This window comes from Pollicipes pollicipes, unplaced genomic scaffold (assembly GCF_011947565.3).
Source record: "Pollicipes pollicipes isolate AB1234 unplaced genomic scaffold, Ppol_2.1 Scaffold_6138;HRSCAF=7277_pilon_pilon_pilon, whole genome shotgun sequence".
Classification (NCBI taxonomy): domain Eukaryota; kingdom Metazoa; phylum Arthropoda; class Thecostraca; order Pollicipedomorpha; family Pollicipedidae; genus Pollicipes; species Pollicipes pollicipes.
This window is the reverse complement of record NW_023596818.1, coordinates 12,028,673-12,039,713: the sequence shown is the minus strand read 5'-3', so window position 1 is coordinate 12,039,713 and position 11,041 is coordinate 12,028,673. Positions and strand designations below refer to the sequence as shown.

At 55.5% G+C, this 11,041-nt stretch overlaps 1 protein-coding gene across 2 annotated transcripts in view; it reads left to right on the top strand.

The window, feature by feature from the left end:
• The first annotated feature begins 5,648 nt into the window (after positions 1-5,648).
• The window catches only part of LOC119105944 (protein phosphatase 1 regulatory subunit 16A), a 62,625-nt gene continuing 57,232 nt past the window's right edge, over positions 5,649-11,041 (top strand). The window contains exon 1 of one of the 2 annotated variants that reach the window (XM_037229515.1): positions 5,649-6,216. In XM_037229515.1, the coding sequence (XP_037085410.1) occupies positions 5,946-6,216 (271 nt within the window). In that variant the 5' untranslated portion in view covers positions 5,649-5,945. The remainder of the gene's footprint in view (positions 6,217-11,041) is intronic. The other variant, XM_037229514.1, reaches the window with a different exon arrangement.

Genomic DNA, 11,041 nt, shown 5'->3' with positions numbered 1-11,041 from the left:
CCGTGACCTCGCCTCCCGTAGCACATCCGTCAGTGATCGTGACCAAAAACGTCCTTCTGCTGCACAAGAAGTCCTTCGGTTTGCGTTTTTAGCGTGGATTCAAGGTTGTTTTGGAGGTTGGTTCATTGGTTGAAAAAGCTGCCATGATTCACAGACAACCGGTGTGGGATGGGATATTCTTCAGAATTGACGATATTCATGCCGGTGGACTATATTGATACGGACGTGGTCCTTTATGAGTCCCTTGCCATATGCGTCCTCAGAACTGTAAATCACACCAATAACAGGAGCAGGGAAGTTTAGAGATCCACATCCCACCTCCCGTAATGTTGTTAACACAGCTTGCAAACTGAAGCGATGCCGTACATTGTTGTGAATTACTTTGCTATGTCATCACTCACTCACCTGCCCGTCTCACAGAACTTCCTCTCGCGTCCGTTAGCTCGTAACGAATGCGTCTCTTATGCGACCGCGACAGTCAATAAGAGCTTGTGGCTGCCACCTGCCATTGTAATTCCGTGCATTGTCCCAAAGTGGGTAACCATTTACTTTGGCCGGCAGAATGAGTGGGGGCTGTCAGGCTGTCAAACTGAACTGAGCCCAGCGATTGGGGAAGTAGTTAACGGGTTTTAGTTTGTATGGGCCTTCGCCACCGCTTACCCGAGCAAACCTGCACAACCGGTAATGTCTGCACGCACATTGTGTTCCCTGTAAGCGGCTTACAACACAACTGTTGTGGTACCGAGGGCTGTTCAGACAAATCACGACATGAAAAATAACAGATATCGATGCTCTTTTCGACTGCGTATTGTTACCGTTAACTACAGTTTGACGTCTGGACGCGAGGACAATATTTTGCACCCGTTCGCATGCTGATGGTGTTCCATAAGGTAACTTGTCTCGAAATCAGGCTTGAAGACGTAACATTTAGAGACGTTCGAGGTGTATGCTTTCGGCTGAGAGTTCGTAGAGATAGCATGAGAACTGCCCACGTATTTCATAAAAAACGTGCATTCTTGCTGAAAATATAATTTATTTGTTAGCAAGCAATACATGATAAACCAGGTGGAGTGTGTGTATGATGGCTTGAGAAGTGTCTCTGAACTGACGGAAAATATTCCTTTTGAACTGACAACATGATTGTTCTCTAATTAATTATGTATAACTGATATGATAGTCTGATAAGTACGATGGCTAATCCGATTTAGATACGCGTTCTGCTTCAACACCCATTTGAAAGCTGTCTACCCTAGCATTCTTGCACTGTCTAAACCACACCATGCCTTTGTGAACCCTCCAACCCGAAAATCGCAGCGCCCCGCCAGACCCGTGCGCTGTCCATCATTCTGCACTTGGTCCCCGGCGGTCTCGCCTCCCCCGACATCCGTCTAGTGTTCTGCACTAGACGTGACCGCCGAGACTTGGTCCACGGCGGTCCCACCTCTTCCTGACATCCGTCTAATGTCCTGCACTTGGTCCCCGGCGGTCACGTCTCTTCCCGACATCTATCCGGTGTTCTGCACCCTATCCCCGGCGGTCCCACCTCTTCCTGGCATCCGCCCGCCGTTCTGCATCCCCGGCGGTCCCACCTCTTCCCGACATCTATCCGGTGTTCTTCATCCTCTCCCTGGTGGTCCCGCCTCCTCCCAACATCCGTCTGGTGACGGCCCGGGGCACGTGCTCCAGTGACCTGGAGCTTGTTACACTACGCACACGGTCGCCAGGGACCGGGGCCGGGGCCGGGGCCGGGCCGCGGGCCGGGTACGGCGGACCATCGACCGGGCCGTGCTGAGCTGGGGGTGGGGTGTGTGGGCAGAGGTCTTAGTGCCAGGGGAGGATGGGGACGTGACGAAGAAGATGTCAGAAAGCAGGCGCCGGATCACTCGAAATTGCTTCAGGGTCTTTTCTAGATTGTACCATTTGACGCTGCGACTAGACCATGCGGAAAATTTAGCACGTTAATTTTGTTGCAAATCTGGAACCACCGATTAATTCAACAACCAGCTCATGGGTCCATCAACCGTTAAATGAATGCGGTTAAATGAATGCGGTCCAAACATGGTCAAACCAGTCTGTTCTTGGTGAATATCGGAAGCACTTCCAGGGTTTGGGCAAACCGCAGCAACAATGCAACTGTTCTTCTCTCACTGTAGCTATAACTCTAACTCTAGAGTTACTAGAGTTGAGTGACTAGAGTTAAAGTTTAGAGCTGAATGCGCAAGGCGTCGGGACGTCCTGTCCCGATGTACGCATATTCTTCCCTTTCCCCTCATTTTTCATTGCTAACCACGCAATAATTCTGCGAGGCTTTGATCTTGTATGATCCCCGGGATTCTATGAGAGGCGTGGAATACGTGAGTGCTATTTTAATTACAGCAGTGTTTTTGTGACATGTAGCGTCAACGGCCACAAACAAAGCGGAAATGTGACAACATTGCAGTCACTCATTTGATGGGGTTGGAATTTAGGAAGACCGAAATAAGACAATGCGCTCGACTCGCCCCATGTAATTTGTTGTGGGTAGCGCTTCCATCGGAAATCCCGATTCTAAATCCCCGACGCGCGTTCAGCGTTATGAAAAGGCGCGAAATACGCGCCCGCGCGTCGCCTGCGTCCGTACGGGCACGCCAGACGCCGTGGTCGCGGCGGGCGAGGACTGGCGGGCGGCGTCGGGATCCCACCACGCCGCAGCCTGGGAACGCGAGGCGAATCGCAGCGCACAAAGGCTTGAGGTGCAGTTTCTGCGGAGACCACGCGCACGTGAAAGGCCTTAGCCGCCGGGCGCCGTGGGAAAATCAGCGCGGGTTTCCTGCGCGCCATGTTTGCGCCTGCACGGGGGCGTTTCCCCGTAATTAACGGTGTCATTGACGCGGCGGACCGTGGGCGGGGCCGGGGCGAGCCCAGATCGCGGCAGCACCGCCTCATTCCGTTCCGTCAGGATGAAAAGGTCCGTTCCGTCCCCCAGCCGCGGAACGCGAGGAGCCGACGGGGTCCGATTCGTCTTCAAGTCATTTTCTTTGATGCGTTTTTGCCGCCCTCGGGCGTTTCCCAGCGCTGGTGTTAGCCTACCCCCTTTCCCACACCTGCGCCTATCTGGGCACTCCCGCCCACGCCGGCGCTGGAGCCGGAACACACCACCACGTGCTGGCCGACGCGCGTCATGAGCGCGCGGGAACCCTCGGGCGTGCCCCACTCGCTGCCGCCGACCGGCGCCGGCCTAATGACAGAGTTTCCCGCCGAAACCGGGCGCGCGCAACAGCTGACGGCGGCCGTCACCGTGACGGGTGCACCGGCGGTGCTGCCGCGGCCGGAAATGGTGAGCCGCCGACCCGCCGGTCGCAGTGCTTGGTGTCGCCATTACACCTGGTAATCGCGCCGCTGACTGCCTGCCACGCCCGTCTGCCCGCACTGTGTTTGCTTTTCGAGTTTGGGGCGCTTGCAAGCAGCTCTCCATTGTCCTCATTTGGTTTGGTTGTGGCCAAACCCGGACATGGGCGTTCTTTACGGATATTACGACTCCAAGGGTATTTTTCACGCGGGGCACGTGGCTGTCAGAACAAAAGGGGGAAAGGGAGAAATGGTCAGACCACGATTTGTGACGGTTTGATATCAACCCTATCGGGATGCATGGGAGGAACCACCTTAAAAATTGGCTTGCTTTGCCTACCATCAGGCCTTAGGTGGGGTGCAGATGCGTATCAAAACCTGGAGTCGGTCGTTGTCTCCGCCGGCGTCAGCAACCGTCGCCTGTACCATCGGGATGGCCTCTTAACTCAACGGGACCCGGGGCACTGGCTTGCCCCGCCGGCGTCCGCCGCCGGCGACACCTCCGCTTCCGCCGCCTCCGGAACACGCCAGCCGGCGGGAGACGGAGAGCTCAGGCCTGCGCTGAAAACAGAACGTGTGGCGTGTCGGGCGAACGGCCCACCCCGACGTCCCACCACGGCTGGCGAGCGCGCTGCTCGCGCCACGTTCTGGGAACGGACTCCCTCGAACGAGGCTACGGCGGCCGTTCGTGCCGGATCCGCCGCTCTGACGGCGTCATTCGATGACGAGCTGGCAAACAAGCGACCATCGGCGAGGCCTCTCATTGTGCGCCGGTGGTTCCCATTTCGCGTGTAAACTGGGGCGACTCCGGCTCAAATGAAATGTCAGTTGACAATGGAGTGGTCTTTCTCGTTCAGGCACTAGCCGGCTACCATGAAAGGCACGTGTGCCCGGACTCCGTAGAATGGAGGCTTGCTGAGGAACGATCAGCGCGCCTGATTCCTTTCATTAAGTGGGTCTCCAAAGCCTGCTATTTGTCCTTACCAGCTGGGAAAGGCTTACATGCTGTCTGACGGCAAGCAGCACCCGGGTGTGCGTCGGTAATGGCTTGGGTCAGGGCTCAGCTCCAACGTTCCAACAGCTCAGCAGCGTGACCAGCCTGTGACCGGATCCGTGATGGGTCTGGGGCGAGGGAGGGGGGGGGGGAGGGGCGTGACCGCAGCGGGGCGGGCCGCCCCGGCCATTCGCCTCCATTTCCGGTCAGCTGATCCGCCAGGGCCGGAACGGCACTGGTCCGCGGTGAGCTCGCACAGAATCGTTCGCTCTGTGTGTGTGTGTGTGTGTGGTGTGTGTGTGTGTGTGTGTGTGTGTGTGTGTGTGTGTGTGTGTGTGTGTGTGTGGTGTGTGTGTGTGTGTGTGTGTGTGTGTGTGTGTGTGTGTGTGGGTGTGTGTGTGGGTGTGTGTGTGGGTGGGTGTGTGGGTGTGGGTGTGGGAGTGTGGGTGCGCGCGCGCGCGTGCGTACGTGCGTGCATGCGTACGTGCCTTGCGCGTGTGCGTGTGTGCGCGCGTGCGTGCGTGCGTGTGTGCCTTGTGCGTGTGTGTGTGTGCGTGTGTGTGTACATACATACATGCGTGCGTGCGTGCGTGCCTGCCTGTCTTGTGTGTGTGTGGGTGTGTGGGTGTGCGTGTGTGCATGCATGCATGCATGCATGCATGCGTGCGTGCGTGCGTGCGTGCGTGCGTGCGTGCGTGCGTGTGTGCCGCGAGCGCCATCGCAGCGATCGCATGTTACGAACACGCTACCTTCCGCTCACGTCCCGTCTCCTCACAAAACAGACGCCGTTCGGGACAGCCTTAGTGAATCCCTTCTTGTGACCAGTCGTGTTCGGCTTCTTGAGTCCGGTCAAACGCTCCTTGGTCGTCGCACTCTACTTTGGGTTCTAATTGGCTAAACTCTAATTGGCCGGGCTGGGCCGTTCTCTCCGTCGCATTCTCCCTCCCCCGCTTCCATTGTTGCGCTCCAGCATTGGCCGTCGCTGACTTTGACCCTTGCCCCGTTGTGAAACCCCGACGCACTCTCACTCTCCCAGCGCTGGGAGGCGTTTCCCCTGCTACCATGCAATGCGCCGCGTCGCCGGCGCCCGCCGCGGTCTGTGCCTCTGCAGTAACGCGCGCCTCGCCCGCAGCCCCGGCCGCGCCGCCCTCCGACCTCGCCGCTGCCGCCGGGAGGCAGTCGGAGCCGACGCCCGACGCCGACGACACGGGCGCCGGCGGCGGAGCGACGGCCGACGCGGACTGACGCCGTCCCCCGCGGGGACGCGGCCGGCAACGCCGCGGCGTCACGCGACGGGACCGGACGGCGGCGTCACGGGCACTGGCCGTGACGGCGGCGTCACGGGCTCCGTTCCGCGACGGAGGCGTGACGGCGCGGTGGTGACCCGCGCGGCGCGTGAAGGGCGTCACGTCGCGTGTGTGGCAAGTGGTCGTGAGCGGCGCACGGGCCGCGCGGTGACGTCACGACCAGGACCGTGAGACCTCGGCTGGAGCGCCGACGGACTCGTGATCGGCGGCTCTTCACCGCGCTCTCTGAGGTAGCCCCGTCCCCTGGCGCGGCCCACGCCTAGTCCGTGCGTGACGCCTGCCGCCGCCCTCACGAGGAGCCCGCCGCCATCCCGACCATGGTGCTCCGCGGCAGCATGGAGCACGATGACCTGATTCGGGAAATGCCGCTGATCGAGAAGCTGTCGACGCAAGAGCGGCTGAAGCTGGCGCGCCGCCGCCGCAAGGAGCAGCTGCGCCGCTTCTTTGCGCGCGAGAAGGAGGCCGGCAGCAAGCGCCACAAGGGCGCCGAGAACCGCAGCCAGCGGCGCCGCCAAGCTGACGCGCGCATTCACTTCGTCGACAGCGTCATGCTGCTGGAGGCGGCGGCGCGCAGCGACATCGATGAAGGTGAGTGATCTCTGCTGACCCTGGCAGCGCTGGGGGCGAGAGGGATTGTTTTTGTTACCCGTGCTGAATTTGGGGACTTGTCAGGGAATTCGACCCGGGTAAAATTGTACTCCGGATTTCATGCTTGAAAGGATAAACCCGCGGGGCTTTCTGTGTTTAAACCACACAATCTTGGTTTAGACTGAGTAAGGAGTACCAGACGTGTAACACATTAATTTACATCATTTAGCCAGCCATCTCAAACGATTTTCTTACAAACGTCTCACCCACGTTACTCATACACTCCAATCCAATCCGCACAGACACTCCAATCGCAAGACCGTCCAATCGCGCCTCGTTTCACATGTGCGTGTGCGTCACTGGAGCTTTACGATGCACTCAGCTGCTGAGGCTATATGGCGTCGCCTGCCTCTCACCCCGGCCGGAAGGGCGAGCACCGCGGGGAATCTTACCCCGTTCCTTTGGTTGCTCAGACGCATGTCATATGTGCTCTCATTACACAATCGTCTTGCAGGCCGCATGCGCGCCAACCTTGTCTCCAGTCGCGTCTCTGGACGCCGGGGTCGGGCCGGAGACGTCCCCAGGACCATTGCTCGGGAGTCTCCCATACGGCCACGCTGTAGCTGGGAATTTCCGCCTTTCTCAGGGTTCCCTCGGAGGCATCTTTGCTCTATGGGCCCTCCAGCGCTTGACTGGCTATTGCATGGCGCGAGGCGATAGTGCCTGCGTCGTCAGTGGATTGCCCATCTGTTCCGAAAAATGCTCGCGAAAGCAATAAGTGGCCAATGATGCTGCGCGTCAGACCCCGTTTGTTGCTCATCTCGAACCGATTTGGCAGATATGGAAGAGACAAGAAATCCATGCTGATTGGTAGTTTCTGGAAGTGTGGGCTGAGTGAAAGGGAAGGGTAAAAACCGCGAGGCTGAGGTTGAGAGTGCATGTTGGCTTTACTACCAGTGCATGCGCTACGGTTGGCGTTTCATGCATTCGCGTACATGGTCAAAGATTTTGTACCAAATTGTACTCAGAAGCGTCGGGTATTTCGGCACGGCGCAGCACTCGATACCTAGGCTGCCAAGACCCCACCGCATCGAATGGAAAGTCAACATAACAGAACAGAAGACTGTCAAAATTGGATGAATTTTGCTAAGTCTTTGCTACTTAGATAATTAGCTTTTGTTTGTGCCAATCAACTCAAGAACTTACCTTACTCAAGAATTTCATGGAGATATACTGGAGGATTTTAAAATACAGAGTTGTTACATTTTGTGTCGAAACAGGTGTGTAAAAATGTGAAATAGGAAAGATTGCTAGAAATGAGGATCCACAATATTTTGTGATTTAAATCCTAGCATCCTAGCATCCAGCTCTCTAAGAAAACGTTAGATAAACGTGCTTCCCCTCCCCCTCCCAGTGGTTGGACCCATGACCTTGCTGAAGGCTTTTGAATAGAGGTAACAACATGGGACGGCTCAATACTCAGGCAGCGTGCAGGCCCAAAGGATAACACCCCCTAAACTGCAAGCTTAGACCAGATAGATGAACAGCTCGAGAAGCTCACTTAAGACAGATGGAAAGTACATTTAGCAGTTCTTCAATGCTTTCTAAATCCGCATTTTATTCAATGCGTGCTGAAATGAGTTAAGTCAAGACATAGACTCCAAAGCATGGACGCAGCAAAACTACTTAATGATAAACAAAGCTAATCGAGGCGGTGTTTAATAAGAAAAACATGAAAAAGTTAGATAAGGCCAGTTTTGCCCAGAGATGCCAATGCCAGCATGCAAAAACTGCCTTCTTACTCGTCCTCGTATATGCAAGGGGATACACATACGTCATCTCAGACCTGGTTGGGGAAAAGTACTCCGACCAAGAATATCTAAATCAAAATTCGCGCACTGGAATAACGCACAGCCTGACAAGGACTTCTTGACCCGCGCGCTAAGAGTGACGCTTTCGCTTACCTTTTGGTTGTGAAGAATCATTGCTAAGAAAATTCCACCAATGTGTAATTTTTGGTGTCTTGAAATGCGCGCCAGACCTCGTTTTTGTCAATGCGTGGTAGACCGGGTTTCGCTAGGTCATGTAAAAATTCAGTCTCAAACGCTACGGTAGGTTCCAATTTTGCAAACTATTTAGCATCTAGATATTTCTTGACCTCTCGACTCCCTTTCAATGACAATTCATCCAGGCACGTGCCGTAAGATCATTGCAGGTAAAACCAGCATTCCCTGGCCCCACTGGCTAGGTCATCCTAGGTCAATATTCCACTTCGCTGTTTTGTGAGTGCCATAACGACACATGATGAAAATGAAGGTTTTCCGTTGAATAGCGTAATTCCAACTTTGGTATCGATGACGTAAGCTATTTGTCATTTATGGAGTCCCTACAGTACTTGCGGCAGGTACCGTCATGAAACAACGTCAGGACATCCTCGACCAGATTACTGTTATTCCACGTCCCCAATGTGGGAATGGAATGAAACAACTATGGTGCATTGCATGCTATCACAGGCAATGCAGGCCCATGTTTTGTAGGTCTCATGCGCTCCTTGTAAGCTTCGTTTTTATCCAAAACCCGATCATCCGTGCCCTCGTCACTAGCTAGGCTTCATTTACCTGTTAATAGCTCGTTCCCTCTCCCAGGAATCACACATTTATCGCGCAACCATGCAAGGCATGTTCTGGAAAGCCAGGACAGCAGTTGTTTGGTCGTTTATCGGGGCATCTTATATGCTGTTTAATGTATAATTCAATGTGAGGTGTGTAATGTAGCCGGTAGTCTTCTTATCGAATCCTGGTGATGATAGTTGATGTATTTTATAACCGTTTGATTATTTATTTTTTGCTGATGCGGATGAGACTATTATTGCCATTGCCCCCCCCCCCTTCCACTCGGGCCCGCCCGGGAAGGGTGGGGCTTAGAGAACGCAGTCGCAGCTAGAAGACTGTGGAGGGAATTGAGGCGATTAACTAAGAGCTTGAAGCTGCGCCTAGTCCAGGACAAATCAATAACCGGCACCATCTGATGACCGACGTCTTATCGGGAACAGCTGTGCTTAGCTTGTCAACCTATCTTACCTCTGGGAAACTGAACCCGTCACATCTAAAGGGTCGCTTTCGCATCGATCACTCTCTTGCAATGTGTACCGAAAAGCTGTAGCCTTGGCTCTGTGCTTTGCGGGCAAATTTACCAGATCATTGTTGTGAAAACACTCTCGACCATCCTTGCGTGGTCTCTGTATTTTTCTGGGCGAACGCGAGCGAGAAGCCGTTCGAAGGTAGCAATGCACGTGCTCGATGATGGTCGTCCCAGAACGAAGAGCCCTCCTACGATGGGAAATGAAGGGAGACAAGCACTTAATGTCCTCAGCGAACGGTGCTTGAAGACAAATGGCCTTAGTAGCTCCTTTGTTCCGTATCATATTGAAAAAGACAGCGTGGGCTTATATTTAAGCCCTGGTGATATTGGCCTTTACGAGATCCGTCGTCCATTATAGCAACTGTAGATCACCGGCTTCAGGTTATGGCGAAAAAGAATGGAACCGCCCCGATGTAACGTCACGCTTTAGAGCACGAAACGTCATATACGAGTGTCAAACATAAAAAAATGTCATGTCGACAAAGCGATAAATTTGTTGTTCGTTTCCTGGCATCGCACACTGATTACAGCGTTATGCTGACTAAAAGGATTGCACGCACACTAATTACAGCGCTGTGCTGACTAAAGGGATTGCATTTGGTGCAGCCTAAGCAAAGCCCCGCAAATGAAACGCCGCGCGTGGCGTTCGGGCGCTCGTTCCATCGATTCCGGAAATCCGCCGCTCGCAGCGGCCGCGCTCGAATTACCCATCGGCACCGCGACGTCTGAAGTCCAATCATCGTGTCTGCAGTAATTTAATGACAAATCTCATGGACGTAATCGAATTTGCGCGACCTGAGAATCCCGGATTGGTCTGGGCTGAACCAGGCAAAGTCTTCCCCACATCACACACTACCCGTAAGGCCGGTTTGAATCTTCCTATCGTTGTTTAATTTTAATGTTTCGCCAAACTATACAAAAATACTGAAATTAAACGTCTCAAAAATTGAACCACAAAGAATGACTAGCTTCATGACTTGATCACACTCTTGCTCGCCACCTTCCGCTCTGCCCCTTTTCCGTTTGATTCAAAAGGCATTCGCCAATTATACGATCTGCATGCCTTTCTTTCTTCCTGTCCTTCCCACCCCAGTGCCTGCCTTTGCTCCCCTGTCCCCTTTTCCGCGTTGTCACCCCCTGCGACCCCCACGTCAGCCCGTCGGAAGAGCTGATGCGCGCTCCTATCCCTTCCCTGCCAAGTTTCATCCCTGACCCTGCCAAAGTCCATCCCCGCTTTGCTGAGGTCCATCCCTGCTCTGCCGAGGTCCGTCCCTGGTCCTGCTGGGGTCCGTCCCTGGCCCTGCCGAGGCCCGTCCCTGCTCTGCGGAGGCCCGTCCCCGGCCCTGCCGAGGCCCGTCTCCGGTCCTGCGGAGGCCCGTCTCTGGCCCTGCCGAGGCCCGTCCCCGGCCCTGCCGAGTCCCGTCTCTGGTCCTGCCGAGGCCCGTCCCTGCCCAGCCGAGGCCCGTCCCTCGCCCTGCGGAGGCCCGTCCCTGGCCCTGCGGAGGCCCATCTCTGACCCTGCCGAGTCCCGTCTCTGGTCCTGCCGAGGCCCGTCCCTGCCCAGCCGAGGCCCGTCCCTAGCCCTGCCGAGGCCCGTCCCTGCTCTGCCGAGGCCCGTCCCTGGCCCTGCCGAGGCCCGTCCCTGGCTCTGCCGAGGCCCCTGCCGGTCCGACGCGCGGCCGTG